The sequence below is a fragment of the Blennius ocellaris genome, assembly GCF_963422515.1.
Source record: "Blennius ocellaris genome assembly, chromosome: 2".
In the NCBI taxonomy this organism is placed as follows: Eukaryota; Metazoa; Chordata; class Actinopteri; order Blenniiformes; family Blenniidae; genus Blennius; species Blennius ocellaris.
Genome location: NC_137651.1, coordinates 19,005,627 through 19,033,329, shown reverse-complemented (window position 1 = coordinate 19,033,329; position 27,703 = coordinate 19,005,627). Strand labels below are relative to the sequence as shown.

Below are 27,703 nucleotides of genomic sequence, written 5' to 3'. Positions count from 1 at the left end.
TTTAAAAGTTTGCCCCAAAAGAAATCAATGGCAGGAGGAAGTGGAATCAACTGCAACTTCTGACAACTTTCATGCGCTTTTGCTCCGGCGTCAAGTGCTGGTGTGGTACGTTGACTTCTTCTCTTCATCCACTTTCTACACATTTTTGTCTTTCAAATGTTATAAGGCAATAAAGGGTAATCATCTACTTTGTCATTATATACTGTAAGCTGAAGGCCCAGTGATGATAAAGTTCATTGTTAAAGGCAAACCGATAAAGACGCCTCAATTTGATTAAATCTCCTACACAAGCCGTATTTACTGACCAGAAAAGACACATACCAGGTGGTGATTAAGATTTCCAGTTTTAATCATCACTTCTGTTTTTATTTAAGCAGATATTTCCCATTAGCATTGTACACATCTGGAACCTACTGAGGTCTCCCACGACTACTCGCCCATCTCCCATCTCCATGCAGAGATTCAGCATCATTCATCACAACAGCTCTTCAATGTTCAGTCTGACAGATTGCAGGGGGGGAAGCAAGGGGGCAAGGGAAGGAAGGAAGGAAGGAGAGAGAAAGAGGTTTCTTTTTTTGTTTTTTGTTTTTTAAAGAATGAAGAGTCAGAGCCGTCACCAGGCACTGTTCATCTTACACTCCCACGCTAAAGAGATTTGGGTGGATCCGGTTGAGCCGTTGGGCATGTGACATGCCACCGCTTCCCGGGTCCTGTGCATCTCCCAAATACTCTTGATCATCTGTGAGGTATCTGACGCCTCAGTCTCCTGCTGGGTGGGTAAAGAGGTAGGGGGGCTTTTAAGGCTAGAAGCTGGTGTAGAAAGTCTTGTGGTTGTTGGTTTGCACCCGCTTCGAAGCATGAATGACAGCTTTGGCAAAAGAAAAAGAAACAAATGCTGCCCTCTGCCGATTAGGAGGACGGAGAGGGTGGAGGGAAGGAATGAGCAAGGGAGGGGGAGAGGAGAGGAGGGGGGGGGGGGGGGGTAAACAAAGATCAGTGTATCTTAGAAATACATCTTTGTAGGTTGAGTAGTGACAGACTGATACAGAGCGAACGCACTCCTCAAGAATAAAAGCAAATACAACAGCAAACATTCTCGGACACACACCTCAATAAAAACAGCCAAAACTAATGAAAACAACAAAATGGCAAACAAGCAAGTCAATCAAACCATACAAAGTGACATCAGGCCTTTCCAAAGTGACATCAAGTTTCTCTTTTTAATCCCATTCAATCCCCCTGATCTTAAATCAAGTCCATCCCATAATTCTCTGTAAACCAGAAAGTAATCAGTGGCTCCTCGTTATGGCTGGTCAGCAAGGTTAGGGTCCGCTCTGAAACAATGACAAGGGTCCCAAATCTCAGAGAGACTGGCTAGTATGCAGACTGCCTGTGATGAACCGACAGTATGGCTATTTCAGTATCAACATCGGTGCCACAGGCAATGATTTCAGCAGCATCATCAGGGGACTGATCGACAGAGTACAACATCACAGCACATTCAGAAAAATAGAAACGCGAGGTGCAGGACAGGTACAAATGGCAATCTTGTACAACGGAAAATCAAGTTTGCTTTATACAATCACATTTCTATAGTAATGCTGAACATTCACCCACTGTAGTTATTTTTTTGTTGGGTTTTTTTTTTTTTTTTTAACATCTGTTGGACTCGGTACAGCTCATTCCTTGAAGCACCATTGTACAGCTAACATGGAGGTTTGTGGTACGACACAGAACGCAGAACAAGTATCGGGAATAGTAAGCAGGCTCTAGGGCATTACATTTCTATGCGTCTTGTAATGAATGCTAATCTCAATCAAATACACTGCAAAGTTTTCACATGAATTACCTAACAACCATGTGCAGAGTTAGACAGACCCGGATGATGAAGAGGCAGAAGGGGGAGGCTGAACGACAGCAATAGGAGGGGACCCCAACCCTGGTACGCAAACTTTTTTAAAGTAGCCACTTTGGAACACAGTAAGGGGAAAGAGGAGATTCTGGAGGGCTTGAAAAAGAAAAAGGCAAGGAGAGTGACACACCTCTCTTCCTTCTTTACCTCTTAACCTCCCTCCACAGAGGGGGAGGAGGAAAGAGGAGTGCTGGAGCAAAGAAAAACAATAAAACAGTCCTGGAGTGCCGATTCCTCCTCACACTGCTCTCTGATCCACGCCAGTGCAAGAGGGAAGAACGAAAGAGGAACACAGGATGAGATGACAGTTGGTATGCGACTCTTTCCGCTCTACCTAGCCTCCTCCCTCCTGTCCTCCCTCTTGGTGCGGATTGGCTGAGAGCCGTCGGCGGGCTGCTGGACCCAGTTGTTATCGTGGAGCCCGACTCGGCAGCCCGGTGTGTCCTTGTCTGTACGCCGGCAACACATCCAGTAGGAACGTCCATAAGGCAGGTCATGGTGGTAAGGTTTGGGGTGCCAACGGCACAAAGAAACGTCCCCGCGCTCATACTGTCGCTTGCACTGCTTGCAGGGGTCATCCCTGTACAGAGGGTCTTGATTCCAGCGCGAGTCCACCGCTCGAACTCCGTACGTCTCTATCAAGACCTTGAAGTAGTGACAGGTGCACTTGAGAGCTGCCAGGGAGCGTGTGGGCAGGTAGCCGAATATGTTGACCATGATGTGGTCTGGGAGCAGTAGCATGTACTGTCGCGGCTCCAGGAGCCGCTGGATCTGAAAGCGGATCTCCAGGAAGTCGTGGGACACGTGGCGGTAGAGTCGACACAGTGAAGGGTCTGAGCAGTCTTCCCCGACACCTGGAGAGTCGGGCTGAGTTGCCCGCTCCCCCGAGCCCACCGGCCCGCCTGCACCAGGACTGTTGTTGTTGGCACAGTCCAAAGAGCACATTCCTGACGCACCGCCAGTGCCTGATACTTGAACGTCCTCCTCCGGGCCCCGGGAGGGTTGAAGGAAAAACAGCTGTCCGGGAGGGGGATCATCTGATGAAGGGTCAGTCGAACTTCCTACACTCCCACCGACTCCTGCAGCAGAAGGCATTGCAAAACACACCGTCTCCTCCTGAACATTCTCTGTACTGTCCTTACCATAAAACACACATTGGTCCACAGCACCTGTTACCACCACCTCCACGTGAAAACCAGTCACTCGCTCCCTTCCCACAACCACAGGTTTCTTCTCCCCCAAGGAGAGCTCCTGGGATGGGTCCGGGCTGCCGCACGCGGATCGGTCTGTATGATGGTCTCCATCTGGTTTGGGGGCAGCAGTTGTGGCAGCAAGCAGCAAAGTGCTGGGGTCCCTTGATGAAGGACTGACAAGCTGGTAGAGGTCACAGGTGATTTTCTCTTTAGCTCTGGCTGCTGCCTGATTGCCCCCGCCACCACAGCTCATAAACATACAGCGGGACCTGCCTGCTGGCTCCAGCTGAGACCGCGGGTCCAGGTTTGACACTCTGAAAGCTATTCTAACCTCACCGTGACTGTGACTGGGGGGTGGAGGTGGCGTTACAGTGTCAGACTCGCCTCCTCTTCTACGTTCTCGTTCTCGACTACAAGAGTCTGTTCCAGAGCTTGAGCCCAGGTGGAGCTGGTTCTCAAGATTCTGGGACTCAAAGTGTGCAATGGCTTGGGCTACCCTGCATGACTCCTGCTGCTCCTCCAGCTCCTGGTCCGTCTGGATAGGAGAGGACGACTCCCCAGTCTCATTGCAGGGCTGGCTATTCGAACGTTCTGACACATACACCACAGAGGAAGGGTCTGATACTGTGTCGCGCAGTAGAGTGTGCTGGTGGGGGGTAAGGCCCTGACTATGAGTGGTTGGAGGGGGCAGGTGGTGTTGGTTTCCGTGCACCGCCACAATCCCTTGCAGGGCCATGGCAGTCCTTTGCTCAACCAAGGCAACCATCTCTGCCACAGAGAGCAGGTCCGTTTCGTTCACCCCTCCAAGGTGTGGCTCATCGGGACTGGGAGGTGCGAGGGAGGATTCTTGGCTTAGGTGCGACTCGGAGGCTTGGGAGCGTGTTGGAGGGTCGTAGGACGAGCATCGTCTTCGTCTTTTGGCTTTACTGCAGTCAGTCGCCCAATTACCCTTAACCTGACGAAAAGAAATAGGGATTGATTAAAGTAATTGCTTTCGCTCATAGTCCTCACAGTCAGCAGAGATCAGCTTCAACCCCTGCTGACTTAAGTTTGACAAAGTTGTATAGAGAATAAACAGATGGATAAATTAAACAGAAACGCCTGATGACTTTCAGATTTATTTTTCTTACCTTCATGGCGCTGGGTCGGGGTTGGCCTGCTCCACTGAACTGGTGAGCCACAAAGAAGGCAATCTTCTCCTTGGTGTTTCCTGGCTTTATGACATACCAGGTGTCCAGCAGCACGCGGCCATCTTCCATCTGGGCCCCCGAGGATGGTGGCGAAGGAGGAGCTGATGGGGGTTGTGGTGCCTGGCTCAGTGTCAAAGACGTGGAGTCGAGCTCGGGTTCGGGCGGAGTGTTTTCCAAGCCCACATCGTCCACTTCTCCATTCTCCTCCTGCACCCCCACTATCATCCCTACATCTTCACTTGCATCCGCCGCCCTTCTGGCACCAGGAGAGGGCTCAGCTTTGCAGATAGCTGGGGACCCTGCCCTGCCACTGCCTCCGCTGCTGCCCCCCGACGCTGGGGTCCGAGCTTTGTTCTGGGAGTAGGTGCCAAAAGGGCGTGGGCACCACAGCCGAATGTGGGAGAAGGTGTCTCGATCCATCAGGACCGCGGCATATCGGCTTCTACGCTGGCCAGCAAACACCAAGGGCTCTCATCGTTGGCTCCCTATCCTGGTGCCAACCTGATAGGAACTATCACCAATCCCACCAGCACTGGAGAGACAACCTGCAGTAACGGGACAGAGATAAGAGGAAAGAGTGGAGTAGAGGGGAGATGGAAAGAAAGGCAAAAACATTGCATGGTTATAACATTGTTCAATATCTGAAAAGTAACACTGCTCATCAGTGGCAGGATTTACAGTTGATCAATGGTCAGTTGAGGCAGCATCGACTAGTTGCCTGGAGGTATTCAGACAGAGCAGTGGCTCTGTATGTCAGCAGCTCAACCACTAGATTGCAGAAAGGGAACAGCACTACCATCATAATACCATCTCGTCTAATCACTCCTGACCTGCCTCCTGCTTTGGACAGATTCAATTAGCAGTTACATTTACTACAGCGTACCAAGATCATGTCTCCCACTTCGGAGGCTCCAAATCATATTAGAGGGATTCCATTTCAGGTTTGGGGTCTGCGGCCTTTTGAGATGGAACACAAAAGCACCAAATGGATCTCTCTCTCTCTCAGGAGGAGAATGCAGGCATATGCTGGACCTATTTTTAGAAAACAGCAGGGGGGATGGGGGGGGGGGGGGGGGTAAAATAGTGAAACTGCTGTAGCCTTCCTCCCTGTCCTCACCACTTTCTCCCTGCCAAAGAGCCCACACTACAGGCTCGGAGGGAAAGCCTTTCGTCCACCCAGAATGCTTTGCTGCCGCTGCTGCTATGCCAGCTGCAGCGGCTGCCAGGAACGTGCCGGCACGCTTAAGGAGAAGAACAAGTGGTGATGGAGCAACACGTTTTGGCGGCAGTGGATATGAATGTTTGCTCTGAATCTGAGAACAGCTTGGACCTGCAACTACGCTTCTTCATGTAGTGTTAACATACTCATCCAGGGCTCTCTGTCAGACAGTGCATGTGTGAACCGCTTCGCTGGATCAAACTGAAATGCTTTCCTTATCCGTAACAATTTCTCATACAAGCAAATCATGGAGCACTCAGGATAGAATGCCATTGTTCAAAACTCATCACAACCACTCTCATCTGATGTTCCACACAAAGGTTTAAATGCTATATAGAAAAAAGGGAAGACTTTTTTTTTGTTTTATTAAGCTGTAATGACATTCACTTACCCTCTCATTTAAATGTCTTTTTATATGGAGCTAGTATACAACTACAGGAAAACATGTTTGCATGACAAACATTGAAATAATGCCATTGGGAAAATGATTACCTGAGAATAATTCAAATGACACAAAAATAGCGGCATGTGATTTCAAAAATCTGTAACCTGGACAGTATTTATTTGTAGTGTATTCTCTCAGCTTAACTGTACCGTTTCACTGCGTGTATAAAAGGTTCAAAGTTTTGGGCATACAATCAAAAATAGGATCTTTGTGGAATTGACATGGAATCTATTCCAATTTCACTTTGTTGTTGTACCCTGTTCATGCCGAGTATATTAAGCCATGTACCTATTAAACCATATGTGACATGTCATATTTGAACACAACAGTCTTGGTATTAAATTAATTTAAGAAAATAGTCATTTCATTCTCGTGAGCAGTATTTTAAGAAGTAAGTGGGCATCCCGGTCGCAAGTGTGTTTAACATGCATAAGGAACAATTTCTGGTGTGAAAATGTAATGAGTTCTTCCTTTGATCAAAATGCACCTGTGTACCATTTTTCATGAACAACCACACAACAGACAAGTACACATGGGTGACTTTATAACCTCCTTGGTGGGGGTTAAAAATAACATTTTGCAGTGATGAGAAATGTTTGAAGGTTCCCTTAAAGCTACACGTGACAAATACAACATCCAGTTAAAAGGCCTTCAGACATTTTAAAATACGCCAGAGCCGTCTAAACCTTTGTATGACAACCAGTTTGATTTGAATCCATGTAGATGCATTTCTAAGCGATGGAAAATGATTCGAAAAGAAACTCCACCCATATGATGAAAACCCTCAAGACTTTTCCAATATCCCGTAAATGATGACAACAGCCGAGGAGCCTCTGTGTTTGGGTGTGGTGCATCTCGTCATATCGTTTGGGTCCAGTTACACATTCAAACAGAGAAAACTACTTGTTACAGCTTCTCCACTATCAAATCCAACTCTGGACCGAATTTCTCAGAAGTAGTGTTGTGTAACCAATCAAAATGTGTGTAGAAAGTGTAATCAATTCATTTTCATTGTCACTGAACTGAAGATGCACAACACTGTGTCCAAGACTACCACAGACTCATGTTAAACTTTCTTCAGTGCCACTGATGGTTACCGACACCCCCCAGGTGTTTTAACTGTGGATGCTTCCTGGATCGTCGGATCCAGAAATATTAGTTAGTTATTGATTTATTTATCTATGAAGAGCAGCTTATCTGTCTTTGCCCTTCCTTGAAAAAATTTCGCCTTGCAAAAGTGGTAACAGTTAAGCAGTACTCTCATCTACTTTCATGAAAACAAGAGAGCAAGCAGGCTGTGCCAAAACAAAATGTCACATAATTACTCGACTGCAGCAATGCACAGTCACACTCAATTTAAAAATGAACTTGTACCGATTGGCAATGGCTGCCGTTGGCAGGGACAGCCATCCTTGGACCGATTTGTTTTTGTTTATTCTGACATTCTGCTCAGTCTGGGAAGACAACGCAGCTCATCCCCAAATGACCTCACGAGATCTGCTGCCACTGAAGTTAATTGACGGTAAAGAATTCAGATGCTTAATGCTCAGAGTATGGCAGAGAGCAAAGTACCTCATACTTCGTCACAATTTCAAATCTGATGTAGCAGTCAAAGATTTTGATTGACGTCTTGAATCTTCTTTCAGACGAGTCAACTTATCAAAATCATTTTCTGTTTTATTGGTAGTAACATTGCCAGCGTCAACAAGTTACCACTGTGCAAAATGTGAAATGATGGAAAAGTGCAGTAATACCTGCCGACACTGCAGCAAAAGAAAATCCAAGTGCACAGAACAACAGCCAGCGGTGCTGACCGCACTCATTTGTTATCATTTAACAGGAGACACTGTGATCTCGCCCAGTTTAGGAGAATGACCTCAGAAGATCTGCTTCAACTTTAAGGTAAAGGCTTCAAGAAGTTAATGGGATATGTTGGACCTGAATACACTGTCGCAGGAGGTCAACAACTAACCTGCCAAGTGCTCAAAGCAGTATTTAAACCCGGATATGTATTTTTAAGGTTTGTGTTTAAGGGATTGAAAGGACTCCTATTTGTCAGGCACAGTATTAAAAATATGAGAAGCATCTCTCTTGTTAAGTGACCACTCGTGTTTTTAGGCTACACACACACACACACACAGTGTTATCCAGCTTGCTGTGGAAAAATGCTGATATGAGTGGACACAGGGTGTGTTTAAGTGTGCAATGCATGCCGATACCGCAGCACTTGAGAATCTAACAGTGCTTCACATGATTAATGCGGCTCTTCAAAACACCCTGGTTACATAATACAGCCGATCAAAGACTCTATTTAGTAAATGCTGGAAATGTTTGTTTAAGACACATTCTCCCCATGTTCACACAGCACAGTAGCCCTGCTGTGCACCTTAGCCACAGGACTCTTTCAAAAAAAGGTCAACTTGTTGTCTTCCACCTAACACACTGGACGGGTGGTGCTTCAAACATTTGGACTAATGGAATGGCTCAGAGGTGCAAAAAGCAAACACCGCCCACACAGTGTGATGAACCAATTCAAATGCTTCCTCTATAATCACGCAGAAACAACTCCACTAAGAGCTAACAGATTACAACGTTATGAGAAGAAGAAAAAAAAATGAACAAGTGTTTGTTTTTAACTGCTCTTTCTGTGACCCCTTGTCTGTTTTGTTTTTTGTTTTTTTAACTGCCTTTATCCTCTCGCTCCTTTGCATCCACTCCTTTTCCATCCTTCATCCCACCACATCATACGATCCGTCTCTCACACAAGGTAGGGTAATACGAAAGGAGAGGCCAGAAGAGAAACCGCCTGCTCACTGCAGCACTTCCTCGGAGTTCTGGACTGTCTGCAACTGCGACGTGAACACATGTGAGCAAAACACCTCCACCAATGTGGTTGACCATCATGATGGTCTTCCATCTGTATGGAACTTAAAAAAATAAACATCTCTTCTTGTTCTCCCTCCTTCTTGTACAGATACTGGCCAAAAAAACAAACAAAAAAAGTTGTGCAATGCAGGCAAAACTTGGCAAAGAGTGAGACTTTCACAGCCAGGTCTCCTCTGTTCCTTCCCTTCACTCTGGAGGTACTCACAATATAGTGCGTTTCAATAAAGATCAAACGGTACACTCAGCTGATGTCGGGAAGCCTGGCGTCTCTGGTGTCACATGACTGAACAAGCCCACTGCAGAGCAGAAATGCCCAAAAGCTAAACACAAATGGCCAGTTTTGGCTGCTTCGCCGAGACTGTTGTTCAATTGAGTTTCATGAAATCCTATCTGACAACAACAATGGTGAGAAAATGAATCAATGACAACTCTTAGGCTGTGTGATTGACTTACGTGGCATGATAGCCAACAACCAGGCATCTATGTGGAGGCTATGAAACATCTTAAAAGTACAGCTTGACAAGAAAAAGTAACTCGGTGTAGACCGTATTCCTAATTGTAGTTTTGAACCACCATCTACAATTATTGGGCCAATAGGACTTCTCTTCTCCCTCCCTTCTCCATCATTGCATCTTTCACATTCATCTTGGATAGTTTTAATGCAGAAGCTACACTTAATACATACCAGTATTGTCTTATACACCCCACTCTTGGGAGTGTATTCCACAAGTCTAGATAATGAGATAGAAAGATAGAGAGAGACCGAGAAAGTGTCACTGGGCAGCTATTACAAATATTACACACAAGCCAGAAGAACAGTCAGAAAAACTACAATCTGGTAGGAGAAAAGCTCCCTCGTGCAGTAATCCGACATCTGGTTCCATCAAGTTTCAGGACTGTTCGTTGCGCCACGCGCTCGTTTTGAGTTGTTGTCGTTTTCCTCTGCATTTGAAAGTTTCTGCAAATAAAGACCAGCATTTGGTTTTAAGCTTTCGCCAGCACGCTAATCCTTCAAATCCTGTCCAAGCACAGTGGCAGCCAGTGACACCACAGCAGCACTACAGAGCAGTGCAGCATTGCAGCGGGAGGGACCATAAGTCTTCTGGCAGACACAGAATACATATTGCCACTTGAAAATAAACTATTCTGCGAGGTAAATCCAGACACAACTCTGGAAGCAGGTAAATCCTGTCAATCCTGATCTCTGTTGAGAATGTATGACTTGCTCATAATCCATTAAAGCGAAGTGGTTATCACTGTTGCCTTGACAAAAGAAAGACCTTGGTTTGAATCCAGACTGAGGTCACCGTATGACGTCATGTTGTCCATAAGTTTGGGTGCGTTTTCTCCAGGTACTCCAGGTTCCTCCAACAACTAAAAAAAACATGTTAGTCAGGTGAAGTAGTCACTCAAAACAGGTGACTTGGCTGTAGGTGTGAATCTACAATGCGTGTTGATTTTCTGTGCGTGTGGCAACCCTGTGATAGACCTAGAACTCATCCAGTGTGTGCCCAACCTTCCAACTGGCATGGAGCTGATACAAACGCAAGATGGGTGGCTGAAGGTTTGTCAAACACCATAAAATATGTCTTGATACACAGATGGTTTGCTCACCGTTAGGTCAGAACGTAATGTGTGACGATTACTCCTGCAATCAAAATGTGATGTGCGCCTTAGTCACCCCGTTGTGGCCCACATCACAGAGAGAACACGAAGGAGCTGATAAAGCTGAAAGTCACTATACTATTGTTAAAATAGGGAGACGTCTGCAGGTTTGCTGAATCCCATGAAACATGAATTTCTGCCAGACGGCGACATTTCCCAATACAAATCAAAAGCCTGTTCACATGTACATTCACCAGGATGATCCCTTCTTCATGTTATGTGCATTTAGTCCTGAACAAAGTGTACTACACTCTAATTAAATGGTCAGTTAAGGTTCAACAAGGTTGGTTCGCAAATGGCGCATTGATTTCAAAGCCTATTACCTCAAAGTTTTTGTCGGTTCATCTTTGTAATGTTATCCTTGGACAAACAAAAGACAAAAGGTCAGCCCAATAACTCCACCGTGGGGCTCTCCCGAGTGACCCTCCAGCTCTCCTGGACCGTTTCTACACAACATTATAGCCAGACGGCCAAAACAACAAAAGAATGACCGAATGCCCAAAATATCTTCTTCTCTGCACGTGCGTCTGTGGAGACAACAGACACACAGCCAGCAGGCCGGCTCTGCTGCAAACTGTCAACAGAATAATAGAGCGAGAGTGCATTACTCCAGCAGTCTTCCCGGGACATTACATGAGAGCAGCCTCTCTGTCAGGACACCTCGCCTGGCTGGCCTGCAGGGCTTGGTCTGTGTGTGTGTGTGTGTGTGTGTGTGTGTGTGTGTGTGTGTGTGTGTGTGTGTGTGTGTAACATCATCTCGTGTTGGACTCTGATAACAATCATAAAAGGCCACTGTATCAATAAAGCGTAATGTAATATAGAGCGAGGAGGGCCAGGTTTCTTACAGCACTACAATAAAGTGGAATACCTCCACACAAACCATACACCTCTATTTTAACAGCAATCAGCAGGTGAGGGTTTATTAAGGAGGACGAATAAAACTACTTCAGGATCGTTTTTTTTTTTTTTTTTAACTTATTTAAGATCAAACCAATAACATGGCTAGGCTCCAGTAATTATTATATAGTTCAAATTAAAGCGTTTCAGGCCTGCGGGTCACTTAACCTTTACTTTTCCGTGTTGTTGTGGAGAACCTCGAACCCATCTCAACGAGCCGAAATGATCCCAAACATTCCCGTGACATCCAACAAGTGTTATCCCACCACGAACTCTACAAACAGCGACACACCAAGTGTGCGATTCATGCTCACAACAGTGGGATTTAAACATCTCTGACCAAGCAGGAGCTCGTTCACCAACTGTTAGCACACAGTGCGACGTACAAATACTGAGCAAGTGTGACATAAATAAAGCATCTACGATCCATTGATAGTAAACCACAAATAAGGTTACGCCTTCGGCCACAAACAAGCCAAACAACTTGGATCGTTTAGTTTATGACTGTGTAATTACAGACAACAGACAGGCTAACTCGCCTGCTAACAGTGTAGCAACAACTTACCTGCATAACAACATGACAGGCTGCGACCTGAAAAATACGCTTTATTTCATGAGCCGACTTACCCCGGTGGTGGTAACCTCCAATGACAGGTCGATGACAAGCGCCCCCCCCTCCCTCCCCCCCCTCGCTTTTATTCCACCCGAACCAAACAGGTCCGTGTGCTCGGGTGCAGGTGACACGGGTTAAACTGCCCCGTGTTCCACGTAGCTGCAGCTAGCCGCTGCTCCGGCTAACGTGTTCCTATTATCTGCCTCCGTCTCGCTGGCGGCGGCTGCCGAGGCTCCGTGTCAGCTCTCCGGACGCGCTCTGCCTCACTGTGCGCCTTGTTGGGACTCCCAGCGGTCGCCCTCTCGCTATCTATTTAGACGTGACGCGGGCTTTTACGGTATGTTCTCGGGGATACCAAAATAATCAGTGTCAGAACGGCGAGAGGAGGAGGAGGAAGGCCATCTTGTTGACAAGCAGCTGCATAAGGCCCACAGCCAATGGCGGCGCAGAGTCGGTGGTGTGCCCATATATGGAGTCCGTGCTGCCCCCGCCCTCTACCACCCCCCCCCCCCCCCCGCGCGCGCGCACACACACACACACACACACACCCACACACACACACACACGCACACGCACACGCACGCACACGCACACACGCACAGAACATCCAACACTAAAAGGTCACCGTGTCAAAGACAGGTGCAAACATTCATACATCATGATCTCTCACGCCTTGAACCATACCATTCACAAGCTCCATATTTAGAACGTCATCAACAACGTTTCACACTTATAAATCATTATAACGTTTCTGTCATGTTTCCTAAATCTCTGCATTGGTATTACTTATGGTTTATAAAGCTCTGAATGGACTCCAGTCTAAATACATCTCGGATTGACTAGTGGAATTAGAAAAACTCAACCAGATGCATTACCTGGAAGTGGGAGATTCTTTACTAAAGCAAAGTCAAACACTGGTGTACGTGCTATCATCAGATTAAAAGAAGAAAAACGCCTACCTTGATCAATAGAACAACTACTTTTCATATTTTATAGTATTTGCATCAGTTTACCATTGTTAATTTAGAAGAAAGCACAAAATATGCCTGCTTATCAGTGATATCTACCAATGCCGTGTCAAATTAAACATTTCTTATTGCCCATTTTCCAAAGGATTTAGGTGATTTTTGGAAAACTGAATACAAAAGAATCTTCAATCTTCTTTATTCAGTTGTGTGTGTGTTATTTTTTTTAAAGCAAAATATGTATCTTATACAATGCAAAAGACATGACATTATCTTACGTATAACATTATATCTTTAGGAAAACACAACATGTGTGACACGGTACTCAGCATGTTTTATAGGTTTGAATCTCAGACTGGCTGCAGAAAAAGCTCTAAGTAACACTGCGGAACTCCAGCAGAGGGCAAGACGCATAATTCTGCCTGCTCTGCAAGGAGTATTTCTCCAGAGACTGTCACTATCTGTTGATTTTTGCATAAAATATTGCAGTGCCCTCTGTTGTATTCAGCTGATCATGCAAATCTTTAATATACAGCTAAATTGTCGGTCTGGTGTCAGAGATTTGGCATGAATTGAAAGTAATGACTGATTTGATGACAAAATACTGAAATCCACTACCAAACAATTCACTTAAAAAAATTAACATATTGTGTATGTGTAGTTATATTTCTATATATGATATACTATATATGATCTGAGGTCAACATTTCCTCCATTATGAAGTGCATATATTGTACTTTAACCATAAAGGATCATTTGTAATTGACAGTTTGTTGATGATAATGTTCTGTAATTCATCACATGATAGAGCCGCCAGCAGCATTTGATGAAAAGTGAATCCTTTTGCATAAAATGGTAGACTTTTGGTGATTGCATCAATCATGTTTTATTACTCTTTAATCCATCAGAGTGGAAATCAGCATTTTAGCAACAAAAAAAAAGTACAAGAAAAAAAAAAAAATTCCTAATGAGAGCAGAACTGGAAGTGTAGCCATACACACATGCAGTTTTAATTAGTCAGTCATTATTGGTGTTTCGAGGCAAACTGATTAAGTCACAAACAACAATAAAACACATTTTTCTCCAGTTTCATGATGTGCAGTATAACACCCCAATAAACCAGTTGTCATGGTAACCTATTTCCAGTGGACCGTCATTACAGATGGTACATTGCATAATTACATATTAACACATAGCAATAAAAAGACATTTGCCTCCTTCTCCATCATGCACAAAACTCTGCTGCATTACCAATCAAAGGGCTTATGCAGTATATGAAGGTATGGTTTTGGAAGTAGTGGTGGAAAGTAAAGTCTATCAACTTGACAATGTGTTTGGTTGCAAGGAGAATATTTCACGCAATAAAATATTTACTATGAAATGCAGAGCAGTGCTTTCCAGCTGTGTTTTGATATTTTACAACAAATATTAATCATAATGATGGTTTTACAATTAAACAATTATATAAGTTGTTAGAGAAATGATGGGTTTTTGTATCAGTCACATAGTTCTATTATGATAAAGCTTGAAATTATGTATATTCTTCTGTAAAAAAAACTTATTTGAGGGAAAAACTAGTGAATTACTTTTTATTTCAGTGAATGATTATTCTTCTGGTTTTGGACTTCCCATCTCCTTCTCACATCTTACTATTAAAATATGAAACATCCAGACACCTCAGATCATCATTAGAGTTATTAAGTGTTTCCAGCAGAGTCAGAAGAAACAAAGTGAAGCAGTTTTTAGTTCCTACGTTCCCCATCTATGGAACAAACCTCCTGAACACCCAAGGACTGAGTGCTGACACACTCTCTTCTTTTCAATCAGGACATACAACACTTTGCTCAGGCTTTCCACTAAACAAAAAAAATGTGCTTATTTCACTACCTTTACTTTTTTAAAGTTCTACTTTTATATATTCTTCTTTGTATGTTTTTCATACTTGTTTTGATGTATTTCATGAAGTTAATCACTTAAGATAAAAATGTCCAATCATTTCGTTTTATTACATTTCCTGTATTTCTTTGTAAAGCACTGTGAATTGCCTCGTGTCTGAATGTTTCTACAGAAATACATTTTCTTTGCCTTGTCCTTACATTTCTATATGTTAATGGAAATTTGCCCTCTTAATGCTGATATATGGATATGCAGATTCAATCTTCCATCTTCAGTCACATGAAGGTGACGGGCACATACAACAGACGTTGTATGTGTATATTGTGAGCATGTGTAAATGTTATACAAGTATGTAATATATGCTAAATATACCTGGCAATAAATGTTTTTGATTCTGATTTTGATTTGAGTACTTGAGCGATGTCTGCCTGAAAGTAACACATTACCGACCAACAAAACATTTACAATAAAATCAGTAGAAGCCATTGATTTGCGTAAATCTCTGTACAGTAAATACAATTCACAAGTCCAGTTTGATAACTGCGCTGCACGTGCTTACCACTCTCTTTCCCCTCATTGTACAGTGAATCCGTGTAGGACCGCCTTAACATGCACATGATTGGATGAATGTTTCTCAATTCCACGTCAGTCATCGTACAGTCCCCACTGCTATTGGTTGAGGAGTTCCACCTTCGTTTGGGACCCGCCTTGTCTTCACTGTGATTGGATGTCAGTGACGTCACTCAAACGCGAACTTCCGGGTGTCCAGTAGTTGCAAAACAGAGGAGGCAGCTGTGCCGCGCTGGTAAAAGAGGACAGTCTCCGAGGAAACATCTGAGTAACACCACTTCAGAAAAAGTGAGTTGTTTCATTTACTAACAGCAAAGTAATTCTCTTATTTATGTGTGTAATTTACGCGCGTGTCTTCGTCTACCGACGTATTAAACAATGTGGCTAACCCCACCTGTGTTTCAGGAGCTAACTGTTAAATTAGCCAGCCCGCACTCAGTCGTGTTACTTTTTGCAGCACATTTAATTGATATGTTCTATCACGACGTGATGCAACATGTCTTTACAACGCTGCATGTGTGAGTAACACGTGATCATGTGCTGAAACATGGGTGGGTGGCTGGACACATTTTCAAGGTTAAACCGTAAACTGTGTCTGCTGACTCCTCAGCTGGGTGCACATACCTCAATAAATCTTTAGAATCACTTTCTGGATGGTCTCATTACACACACACACACACACACACACACACACACACACACACACACACACACACACACACACACACACACTACACCAAACAGTTTTTATTTATTTTCTAATGAGTGGATTGAGTATTTCTCCTCGTGGATGCTGTTTCACCCTTGGTAACGGAGCTCTCTGCCTCTCTTTTGTTGAAGTGATGCTGTCAGAAGTCCTGCAGGTGATCCGTGGTGCTGGTAAGGTGGGATCTGCCCTGGTGTCCACCCAGGGGGAGCAACTCCGTCTCATGGCCTGTAACTCATCCATCGGAGCTGGGGTCAAAGCTGCTCAGGATGTGGCGGAAGGACTCGTGGCAACTTTCACAGGAGGTGGCCCCCAGGTGATTCCGGTTAAACTTTAGTCACAAGGAATCTGTGATAGTTCCTGAAAACTACTGATGTTTGACTAATATATTCAGAGGCTGCCTCTTATCGTTTGTGAGGTGAGATGTGTTTTTATACTTTCTCTCAAGCTCTCAATGCCTTACCTGCTAATCTCAGGACAAATAGAGGATAGCCTCATGGTCACTTTTGTTTACCAGAAGAACAAAATGGCTTTGTACGTAAATAGGTTTTGCATACACGCAAGATTAACCTGAACATCAAGATGTTTCTGTAAGCACCCATAATGTAAACACAGAAGGTGGGAATTCAACAAAAATATGGACAGTTTTCATTCATTTCTTTCACTTGGGTCTCTGTTGACCAAACGTTGTAAAACTTTGAAGACAGAGTGCTATATTGTAATTAACGCAATCTATCTTTACTGTACGTTTGGATAGCAGCAGTCGATAAAGGAAGACGTGTTTCCGGATGCAGAGGGCTGGGAGAACATGGAGTCTGATGAAGCGGCCAAATGGGCTATGGGGTCCGAGTTTCCTGCTGAAGCTGTGGAGCATAGCCAACAGACAGAACCTGGACCTTCAACAGGTATGAACACAACTTAGGTTTGGTAAATACATTTAAAAAAACGACTTATTTATTGTATAAGGTATGCATCGTCTTATTAAAGTTTGACTTTTGTAACTTATGCATGTTCTTAATAATCAAATGATCGAGAATAGGATGTTGGTCATTGTTATTTCTTTTGAGAATTCAGAAAATTGTATGGTCGTATGGCCTTGTATGAGATGAAGCACAGTTACAGACAATATGATTAGACTTCAATCGAGATTCCACCTTGATGTTCAGCTTCAATCAAACATGGCCGTGTCTGTCTGGATCTTAGGGGTACAGTCTGACCCAGGGACGGCTGCGGGGGGGCCGGGCTGGCCGGGCCAGCCCACCCGCTTCCTCCACACCACCCCCAGATTCAACAGGTGGTATCTCCAGAACAGGTTTGTCCACAACACGGTGTCGGCCAAACTCACGCCAGAGGACATCAAGAAGGCCAGGGAGGCAAAGCAGGGCCCTGTCAAACCTGTCAAACAGAAGGTGAGGTGAAGAAATGAACCCGCAGACCATAAATAGCAAAGATTTATAATATTGTAAACAACACATTCAAAATGTATTTATTTATTTTCCTGTATTGTCTGTTTTTCTCTGTCTTATTCAGGAAGTTAGCTCTTGTGTAGAAGTAATTTTCATATCTTCTTTAGGAAGGAAGGCATTCCCAAACTAGCACTTCCACATTCACAGGCATGTTATCTTTTATGTAGATAGTATATATTGTGGTCAGTTGCAGGATAACCGTTGTTCCTTCTCTGGTACGATGTGTTCATACTTCCCACAATCTCTTCAGCATGTCTTGTAATAGCAGTAGGACACTAAAAGGTCAAATAGTAACTGTAAAAGTTTGGAGAAACTTGACAATCATTTCAACAAAACCAAACATTCATAAATTGTTAACAGAATATTGTGACGTCTTCACCCGCTGGATTTGTTTCAGCTCAGCGATCGAGCCAAAGAAAGAAAAGTTCCTGCCACAAGAATCAGCAGGCTGGTTAATTTTGGGGGTGAGACAAATGTTTTTCAATTATTGTTTTTATTTTTATATTAATCTCCCGATTGTTTACAACCACATCAGTTATTGCATTCTTTTTTTTTTTTTTTACCCACACCACTGAGTTTTCTTTCCCTCTTTATGTGGAAAACATACCAGGTTGAATTAAATTAATAGTTAAACGCTGCAAAAGCAACATCCATGTGCGTCCAATGATTTACGTTTTTCCTCCCCATGTTTGATGGACCTAATTTGAAGATGGCTGTGTGTCCGTCTCTGTGCTGCAGGACTGGCCGTGGGACTGGGGATCGGGGCCATTGCAGAAGTGGCTAAGCAATCGCTGGGAGGCAAACAGAAAGGAGGTAAGGCACTTCTCCCCCGTCTCCTCTCACACACCCTCCCACCATAAAACAGTCATTAGTCCTGTCATGGGCAGATCCGGCAGACAGATGGACAGCTGCCCCCCCCCCTGAAGGTTTTGACGCGTTAACACCTGTTCTGCACTGGATGGGCTGTAAATCAAACCTGTTAATAAGAATTTAAATAGAGGTTTTATTATGTGTTAAATTAGCAGTGTTTAATGATATACCACTGCCCCAGTTTTTATGCTCCGCCATTTACAGTCGAACTCGTTCAGGGCCACAGCTTATTTATTTTAAAGCTTCAGAGGGGAGATAATTACTGAGATCAGTTGCTTCTGCCGTGCAGTTGTGTCCTTGTAGTTTATGTATTTAGTGTCACTGCTAATACCGTTTGTGTGTTTCGTAGACATGAACGCCCTGCTGGATTCTCCTTTCCTGTCGGAGGCCAATGCTGAGAGAATAGTCAACACATTGTGTAAAGTTCGAGGAGCTGCACTCAAGATAGGCCAAATGCTCAGCATTCAAGGTATGACAGCGTTTCACTCAAATGCTACAAATGTGTGGTGATAGGTTTCCCCACAATGCACCTCCTTTTTTTTTTTTTTTTGCAGACAACACTTTCATCAATCCCCAGCTTCAGAGGATCTTTGAGAGGGTCCGGCAGAGTGCAGACTTCATGCCCTCGTGGCAGATGAACGTGAGCTTGAACTCTCCTTCTTCCTCCAAACGTACTCGGCTGGTTACCTGTTCTCATTGCAATCGTTTTATTAATGTGTAGAAAGTCCTGGAGGAGGACCTGGGGCCAGGCTGGCGCGATAAGCTCTCGTCCTTTGAGGACAAACCTTTTGCTGCAGCGTCCATTGGCCAAGTGCATCATGGCGTGTTAAAAGATGGCCGGGAAATCGCCATGAAGATCCAGGTTGGAGATTATGCACATGCTAATTTGTTTTTCTTTCTCCCAAACCACCCGTCTCGTCGTCTTTGACCGTGTGGTGTTCCCTTATTCACCCCAGTACCCCGGCGTGGCAGAGAGCATCCACAGTGATATAAACAACCTGATGTCGGTGCTGAAAATGAGCGTGGTCCTGCCAGATGGTAACAACGCCGTAGATATTTGTCTGCCTTATTTATTTATTTATTTCCTTTTTTTTTTTTTTATGTTTCACTTTGAAGGACGATGTCCAGCTGCACAAAAATGGCTTTTGCATAGTGTTAGTTTCATGTTTCAGGTTAACTAGCACATATATTACTGCATGTGTCGTACTACTGATGATAATCTCATCTAAAATAATCTGCCAACGTTGCCTAAAGATGAACATGTAGTAGCTTAATGAACATAACTAGTGAGCACTGTTGTAATTATGCAGATGAAATCATTAATTGTGGATGTTGCATTCAAACGAGCTCATACATGGTTTCATTGTATGCTCAGTTGCAACATCCCAGCTTTGACCACCAGGTGGTGCTGTAGTGCAGGTGAATTGGAGCTGTCTGACCAACTGGAGAGGTTTACTTTGTGAGTGAAACGGTGTCAGTGTGGATAATAGAGACGCAGGTTATGAATATTTTTCCTTCATATCCAGAAAACAAAGCGTCATGGTCACATGGTGCTAATTTTGTAGCACTTTAGGTACTCATGACAGCTTCCTAAAACAAATTCACTCTTATGTTTTGACAAGTACTAATAGTATAATAAGAAAACTGTATTCAAAGAACACTTCTGAAAAACGGTGATACTGTGCTTTAATACGATGAGAGGGAGCGGGTTGAGAGGAAACGTTTACGTGAAACTTGAGACCACCAACCTCTCCTTGTGATTGAGTTTCATTGCCGTGTCACTCTACAGACCCTCGATCAACTCTGTTCAGTAAGAGTGGTCTTTTTCTTCCTCGCTGAGTTCTGCACCCTTTATTTTCTTGGCAGGTCTGTTTGCAGACAGCAGCCTCGAGGTTCTTCAGAGGGAGCTGGCATGGGAGTGCGACTATAAGAGGGAAGCAGAGTGTGCCAAGAAGTTCAGGTCGGTTTAAAAGATTTATCCACTGAAACTCCTTTGTTTACTCGTGCTCTCCATTTAGGTGTACAAAAAGAGGTCATCCTATGTGCTGCCTTTTTCTCATTTATTTTAAAGTACAGTGTCTCTTTAATGAAGTCGCAGCTTCAGTGGGTGCTGATATACAAGACTTTAAACACTTATTGTGGTCACAGGCTGAAATCTGAATCTGCTTCACTTTATGTGTATTTTAGGCTCTGTTCCGTAGCTTTGTGCTATTTTTAGTTTTTTCAAAGTATTTTTTATTCAGTGGTTTATTTTGGAAATGTTCAGTACACCACTGCAGGGACAAGAACCTGAATCCCAGTTTTGAAGAGGATAATGATGCTTTTTGTTTCTGTTTTCTGTACAAATCCCAGTAGTTACTTCACTCACAGATGTGGTTCAGTGTCTCTATGAAGGAATAAGTTTGACGAATGATCTCTTCTTCAACTATTTCTGTGTCATCAGGTCACTGCTCGAGGGAGATGAGTTTTTCCACATTCCCGCGGTGATTGACGAGCTGTCGGGTCACAAGGTGCTGGCCATGGACCTGATACAGGGAGTCCCTCTGGACCGCTGTGTGGATCTGGATCAGGAGACCAGGAACAAGGTATGCTTGGTTTATTGTGGGAATTCGTTCAAGGAGCTTCCAGGCACTTGTGTCAGGACTTTGAAGTGCTACAAAGTCACGTGTTTGTGACATTAGTGGGACTGTTCAGTCGACATGACTGTTTCGTCCCGTGAGCTCTTTGGTGGTTCGGACGCTGATTTGGACTTTCTTTCCACTCCAGCTTTGTCGTTTCGGGAGACCATTAAGGCGGAACTACTTTCCCGTTGTTGCAGGGTTTCTGCCGATGTATTAAAAAAAATGTTCCAGAGCAGCTTTGGTGGAAACCGCACTAAAACCAAGAGCTGGCAGAAACATGTCTAATTAGAGGTCTGAGAGTGTTGCAACCAATCAGAGATGTAATCCTCTTAAACGTACACATTGGAAATCATTTCTTATGAACATGTTAGACATTCACTCCCTGTTTTCAAGCTGAACAAAATTTAACAGGAACAAGTTATCTGTATAATACCCTTAAATAACTGACTGAAAATAGTTTGAAATGTACGCCTGCAAAGATGCTATAAATGCTCATTGTAAAAAAAACAGAACAGCAACACAGAAGCTTTTTGAACTTGAACATGACATATAAGATGTTTCCTGTGAATCTAAAGTTCTTCTGTGGTGTTTTCCATTTCTATGTGTTTCCAATACATCAACCTAAATCATATTTAACCTCTAAAACTGCCCTGTAGAGCAACATTTTTCTCCCTTTCCTCGTTCCTCTTTCCCAAAAGGAAGAACTGTTGTGGTGTAGACACAGTGACTGGTTGAATGCAAGTATTAAATTACATGTAATCCCAGTTATAGAAACCATTCGCTTGATCAATAAAATCTCCAACTGCCTTCACTTAGCATGCTGATTTAATACCCTAATAACAAACATAACACTTCTATTTATAGCAGTACAGAAGCTTTATAATGAGCCGGTTAACATGATCAACTGGGATTAATCTAATAATTGTGAGAATCCAATCTTTCCATGCGGAAATGCGATTGTTGAAAAACTTCTGGATACCAACTGACTATGAAACCCTGTTAGCTTTGCTTTATATTTAACGTGAACTTCCATCTCTTCACTCCACAAAAAGCTCTTTGTTGACTTTTACTGCAGCGGATCATTGTCACACACAATGCGACTATTAGTTACTGCTATCAGTAACTTGTTTTTGAAAGTATGTGAACGCAGCATTGCCTGGCTAACTAAAAAAAAAAAAAGACAAACATTAGTATTTATTATACCTTTATTAATTAACAACGGTGACAACAGTTCAGCAAAAAAAAAAAAACTTTCAATATTTGAACAACCATTTCAAATGGTTCATTTCTGTTACAAATTCAGAAACACCATTTTATTTAAAAACATCTATGAAAATGTACAATATGAAAAAAAATAAAGAGCCAGACAAATATTTTTCAATGGTACATTGGACACAAATATCACTCTTTGTGGATTGTGGGCAGATTAATGACTTGTAATTGTTGCTCTCTTAATGTACCTGGGTTGAAGATGCTTGTGCTCTCCCCTGCAGATCTGCTTCAACATCCTCCAGCTGTGTCTCCGGGAGCTGTTTGAGTTCAGGTTCATGCAGACGGATCCAAACTGGGCCAACTTCTTCTACAACTCCGAGACCGACAAGGTGAGAGCAGTTTCATTGACCTGCACTCAACTGGCATAGAGCCGCAGTAGAAGAACGAGGGATGGATTCAACCGTTTTGACCTCGTTTCTTTAGGTTGTCCTCTTGGACTTCGGAGCATGCAGAAGTTACCCAGAATCCTTCACAGATGACTACATACAGGTAGGATGAGTCTAAAATTAACAAAGAGGAAAAAAAACGCCCACCGGTGGCCCTCACAACATGATTTATGCAACAAGATTTCAGTGAATAATTAAACATTTGAGTCCGACTGAATTTTGCAACAGTTGAGGACAACTGATGTCATACAGTTGCACTTTTTGCTGACCGTTCACTGCTTCAGACCTCTGAAGGAGACATTCGTAATGGGTGTTTTTTAATTTCTTGTGATTTCAGGTTGTTTATGCAGCGTCCGTGGGCGATCGAGACACCGTTCTCTCCAAATCAAAGGACCTGAAATTCCTGACGGGCTTCGAGACCAAGGTGGGGTATTTTAGTCGCGGCCGCTGCTGCGCTCATTCATTTTTGATGATGGATCTTCGATCTTGTGTTTTCTCCATCTATTTGTGTTCCCTGTGAACGACGCCGCTAACTCTGTTGTGCGTATCACGCGCTCCTGCTACATTAGCAAGTCCATAAAGTAGCAAAGACCTGAGCGATGGCTCTCTTCAGTCCAGGTCACATTGGTGAATGGATGTCTTATGATATCAGATTAAGAGCTTTCAGTTTTGAGGGGCTAAATGTTCACTTTCTTTTTATTTGAAACCAATTGGATTTACTTGAATGTGAGGGATCGTGTACTTGAGTGCAGTTTTGTCTGGGTCAGTGCTGAACAAACAGCACTCTGCTATTGGTGGTATTTCGCTCACCTTCAACTAGCGACCATTTCCTCCAATTGGCAATGAACCACCAGCCCAGTTTTCATGAAATTTAGAAGGTTAGAGTATTGTGCATAGTCTGTAACCTTTATCATCACAACAGCTGTTTTTTGCAATTTGACATCAAACAAAAACTTGTCTGACGCTGCAAAACGTGTTAGTTATCGGAAATGACTAACAAACTTTTTTTTTCCGCCTGCATTTCTTCTGTTTAAGCTGTTTTAATCATTTTATTTAATCATTTTATTGGCTACTTCAGTGATTTGAGCTATTTCAAATTGGACTTTATTTATATAGCACTTTTCATACAGTGGAATGCAGCACAAAGTGCTTCACAGGTTAGAAGTAAAAAGTAAAAACAGTGAAAACCCACCAATCTGCCAACTTCCTGCCATGTCGAACATAAGTAAAAAATAAATGCTTCTAAAATCCTACAACAGGTTAAAACTGTTAATTAAACGACATATTGAAGAGGATGGTCTTGAGCCTGCTTTTAAAAGACATGCTGATTGTCTGCAGCCCTCAGGTTCTCTGTCGGGGCGTAGCACTGGAAAGCAGCATCACCATCGGTTCTGGTATTAATGGTGGGAATAATAAACAGGCTGGTGCCGGAGGACCTGAGGGTTCACGATGGTTCATGAAATAAAAATTGAACCTGCAAGATAAGAAGGCACAAGACTATTAAGTGTTTTAAAAACCCTTAAAATCCATCCTAAAAGTCAGTTAATACAATGTCTTTAAAACCGGCTCCCACTTTCTGGTCCTCGTCAAACACAAGTTCTGGAGGAGCTGAAGGTGTGAGATGTTTTTTCTTTTTCTTTTGGGAAGACCAGAAATCAGGGCTTGACTTAAGTTGATCTGAATTGAGACTCTGGATATATTCCTAAGATGATATAAACAGGTTTTAACTACACATGCGGAATAAAAGGAATCTTGGAGGGCGACAGGTCAGGGTGAAACTTCAAAGTGAAACGGTCAAAACGAACACCAAGTGCCCTGAAACGTCTGCAAACACGGAGTAAGTGTGTTTCCTGTGTCCAGTCATTAACTGTTCTCTTGACACTTCTCCAGGCCTTCAAGGATGCCCACGTGGAGGCGGTCATGATCCTCGGCGAAGCCTTCGCGTCCGCCGAGCCCTTCGACTTCGGTGCCCAGAGCACCACGCAGCGAATCCAGAGCCTCGTCCCCGTCATGCTGCGCCACCGCCTCACCCCTCCACCCGAGGAGACGTACTCCCTCCACCGCAAGATGGCCGGCTCCTTCCTCATCTGCTCCAAGCTGAATGCGAAGATTTCGTGCAGGGACATGTTCCTGGAGGTCTACAACTCGTACAACCAGAGAATGCCGGCAGCGCAGGCCAGCGCCTAAGAAACTCTGGCTCCATCCACAAATGTGGAATTTTTTTATTTGGGACTGGCTCTTGTGTAGGACTTGCCTCAAGACGCCACACCATGCCAATGTGTCACAGACAATGCCGACATGCTCTAATGAGGAGCGTGAAGTTTCTCCGCTTGTCTCTGTGCAGTGCTCCACACTGACATCCGTGTGTGTGTGTGTGTGTGGGTGTGTGATCTCTGATTTTCTACCTCAGCATGTTACTCAGAGGCTCGGCGTGGCGTGATGGAGCTCTTAAGTGGACAGAAATCATGAAAAACTGAGTTCCTACCAAAAAAAATCCACCATGAATTCACAATAAAGCTTAAGAGGCTGTAATTATAATCCATTTTTTAGAGTTTTTCCTCGCTGTGAACACTCCATACAGTTCATTCTAACATCAGCAGTAAGATCCACCTCTTTTTGGCAGAAAACAAAGCTTTCAGTGAAATAGCGGCTGCTGCCAGGCAGTCTTGTCTGTTTGAAGGACTTTCCTGCCTGATGAGTTGGCAAATAAAGCTTTCACCTAAATGTGATGGCTGGCAGATTAGACGAGCAGATTATGGGAGGAATTACGGAAGACGGGCTAATGGAGCCCCTCTGAGTGACGGTGGCTTTGCTTTAGAAGCACTAAACTCCCCAATGTGAAATACTGACATTTCTTGCAAACGCTTTATCAAACTCTCCGTTATTGAGAGATGTGTTGTATCCTGTAAAGCAGCGTGCCGTGCTTGTTTTTTTAGTTTTTTTTGATGAATTAAAATGGAGGAAAGGCAGATGTGTTGCACACGTGTCTCACAAACTGTTTTACTGGCAGGTGTCAGGCTATGAGCCAAGGCTTTCCTCCACTTGGTATTGATATTTCCATTTCAGGGTTCGACCTCGGGAGGAGCTGTCGCTGACTGGAGGCCGTTTTTGACATCACCGTTTCCCCACAATGTTCTGCTGTTGACCGGCAGGTGTAATAATAGCGTGTTCTAACGGGATGGCTTGAGCTAATGGTGGCATTGAAGACTGTTTGTAGGGACTATTTTTAATTTAAGGCAGTGCCGTCTCCAAACGATGATGATACGAGGTGTAAAAACGGGGCCTCAGACATTAAGCTCTTTATCAGGAATAATACCAGTTTTAGTCGCACTGAGAGATGTTGCTGGCGTCAGACTCGTTACACCAGTGAGAAAAGACCTTGTGCTATAAACTTCTCATAAATACAAAGACTTTTCTTTTGGTGAAGCTGCCAGTAAATCGATGCAGCTGAGGAAGACTTTAAACCCCACAACAGTAGTGGTATCATATGTGATCATTTGCATGTAATTTTCTTAATTACACATATTATTGGCAAATAGTTCTTAGATCTGACAAAACGTCTGAAATATATTGCCTGTGAAAGATATTTTTAATATTGTGAAGCACTTGCTCATTAGTGTTTTTAAATGTATATATATTCAAATTAACATCACATCGAAGCCTGAAGGAATTTCAGTTGTTCCATATTATGTTTTGTAAAAATTCAATAAAGTTCTAACTTCTGAATTCATTTCTTTTATGGCACAATATAAAGGAATTGTTACTCAAAAGTTCTGTTCTTTTCTGTTCTGTTCTTTTCTATTCTGTTGCTTGACTGGTCCAATCCAATAAATTGGCCCAAGAACTAAAAATTAGTTTGGCACTCTACGTCTGGTCCGCAGATTCATGAACTTGTGAAAAACTTAGTTTCTGATGCGTTTTCATCAATAACTATTGGTCACTACCAGTGTTCCTCCATTGAGTTTTGCTGCATCCTATCCAGTGCAACCTCTGAGTCACATCAAAATCACATTGTCTTTTCAAGGAAAATCAGACACAGTTAATAACTACAGCACATGTTGAGAAAAAGAAAATGCGCGTTCTCCTCCTGCAACTGCCACGCAATGGAAAGTTGGAGATATTCTCCGCATGTAAGAAGCAGCTGGATTCACTTCACTGGACCGTATTTGGCTGCAGACTTAGATGTTTGATTTTTATAGTCACGTTAAACAGGAGGATTTCAACCAGCATCCAGCTGAGTTTATTCCATCTATGTAACTATCTAGTTTATGAAGAGAGGTCTTCCAAACCATGTCGATCCTATTAAATATAGAGCCTTGAACATCACTATTCTCTCTTTCTTGATCAGTTTCAGTAAACATGAATAGAAGAAATTATTTGAGAGCTTCATAGCAGACTTCCAATAGTCATACAGGTCTTTTCACTTATTATATTTCATTACATATAACTTCTAATACTGGGTTAATTCCCTTTTAACTTCACTCACATTTTGAAGGCTTTGGTCATGATTGTAAGTCCAGGAGAAGTTGTATAATTCACTCCTTAAATAAAAAAAAGTAATGTATCAAGACTTTGTAGACTTTAAAGGCTTTATTTCACAAGTTGTTTTTTCTTTTTCATTTTCTTTCTTCTAATTCTTGGAAATGCCCAGTTGTTTATCACGTAGATTGAAAAAGAAAATGCATAAATAAAACAGTTATTGAAACATTGTAAGTTTAATTAAATGCAGGAGCCAATGAAAACGGAAGCTATAAACCCATGTGTGGAATTACAAATGCACACATGACTGTCACCAAGGAGTATATTTAAATATCTATATAGGTTAAAGTGTATGATCTACTGCAATAATTCTACATTAATATAGCACAATTTGGAATTATTTTGAAATCTTTGGATTCTTTTGGGCTCCAAACAGTTTATTAAATTGAGAG

At 43.2% G+C, this 27,703-nt stretch overlaps 2 protein-coding genes across 3 annotated transcripts; one reads left to right on the top strand and one right to left on the bottom strand.

Moving 5' to 3' along the window:
• Positions 1-345: 345 nt before the first annotated feature.
• fbxo46 (F-box protein 46) lies at positions 346-12,340 on the bottom strand. Its single transcript, XM_080504576.1, has 3 exons — positions 12,035-12,340; positions 4,236-4,840; positions 346-4,060 (listed from the first exon to the last, which is right to left on the bottom strand). Exons 2-3 carry the CDS (start codon positions 4,713-4,715, stop codon positions 2,243-2,245), a joined length of 2,298 nt encoding a protein of 765 aa, XP_080360702.1. The 5' UTR covers positions 4,716-4,840; positions 12,035-12,340; the 3' UTR covers positions 346-2,242.
• A 3,287-nt stretch (positions 12,341-15,627) lies between these two features.
• On the top strand, positions 15,628-26,426 carry coq8b (coenzyme Q8B). 2 transcript variants are annotated; one of them, XM_080511437.1, is made up of 16 exons: positions 15,628-15,739; positions 16,292-16,473; positions 16,918-17,062; positions 17,361-17,566; positions 18,021-18,087; positions 18,362-18,436; positions 18,843-18,962; positions 19,048-19,133; positions 19,215-19,355; positions 19,450-19,531; positions 20,360-20,453; positions 20,937-21,078; positions 22,608-22,715; positions 22,810-22,875; positions 23,110-23,196; positions 24,663-26,426. In XM_080511437.1, coding segments are annotated over exons 1-16 (1,899 nt in total). In that variant the 5' UTR covers positions 15,628-15,738; the 3' UTR covers positions 24,960-26,426. The 2 variants fall into 2 exon arrangements, with proteins under 2 accessions (XP_080367563.1, XP_080367562.1); XM_080511436.1 differs by having other exon boundaries at positions 16,915-17,062.
• Positions 26,427-27,703: the final 1,277 nt, after the last annotated feature.

Coding starts and splice junctions, on each gene's coding strand:
- fbxo46 (XM_080504576.1), bottom strand. CDS start 4,715: ATGGATCGAGACACCTTCTCCCACATTCGGCTGTGGTGCCCACGCCCT. Junction 4,061..4,235: donor CCCGACCCAGCGCCATGAAG/GTAAGAAAAATA, acceptor TCTTTTCGTCAG/GTTAAGGGTAATTGGGCGAC.
- coq8b (XM_080511436.1), top strand. Junction 18,963..19,047: donor CCAAATGCTCAGCATTCAAG/GTATGACAGCGT, acceptor TTTTTTTTGCAG/ACAACACTTTCATCAATCCC. Junction 23,197..24,662: donor TGACGGGCTTCGAGACCAAG/GTGGGGTATTTT, acceptor ACACTTCTCCAG/GCCTTCAAGGATGCCCACGT.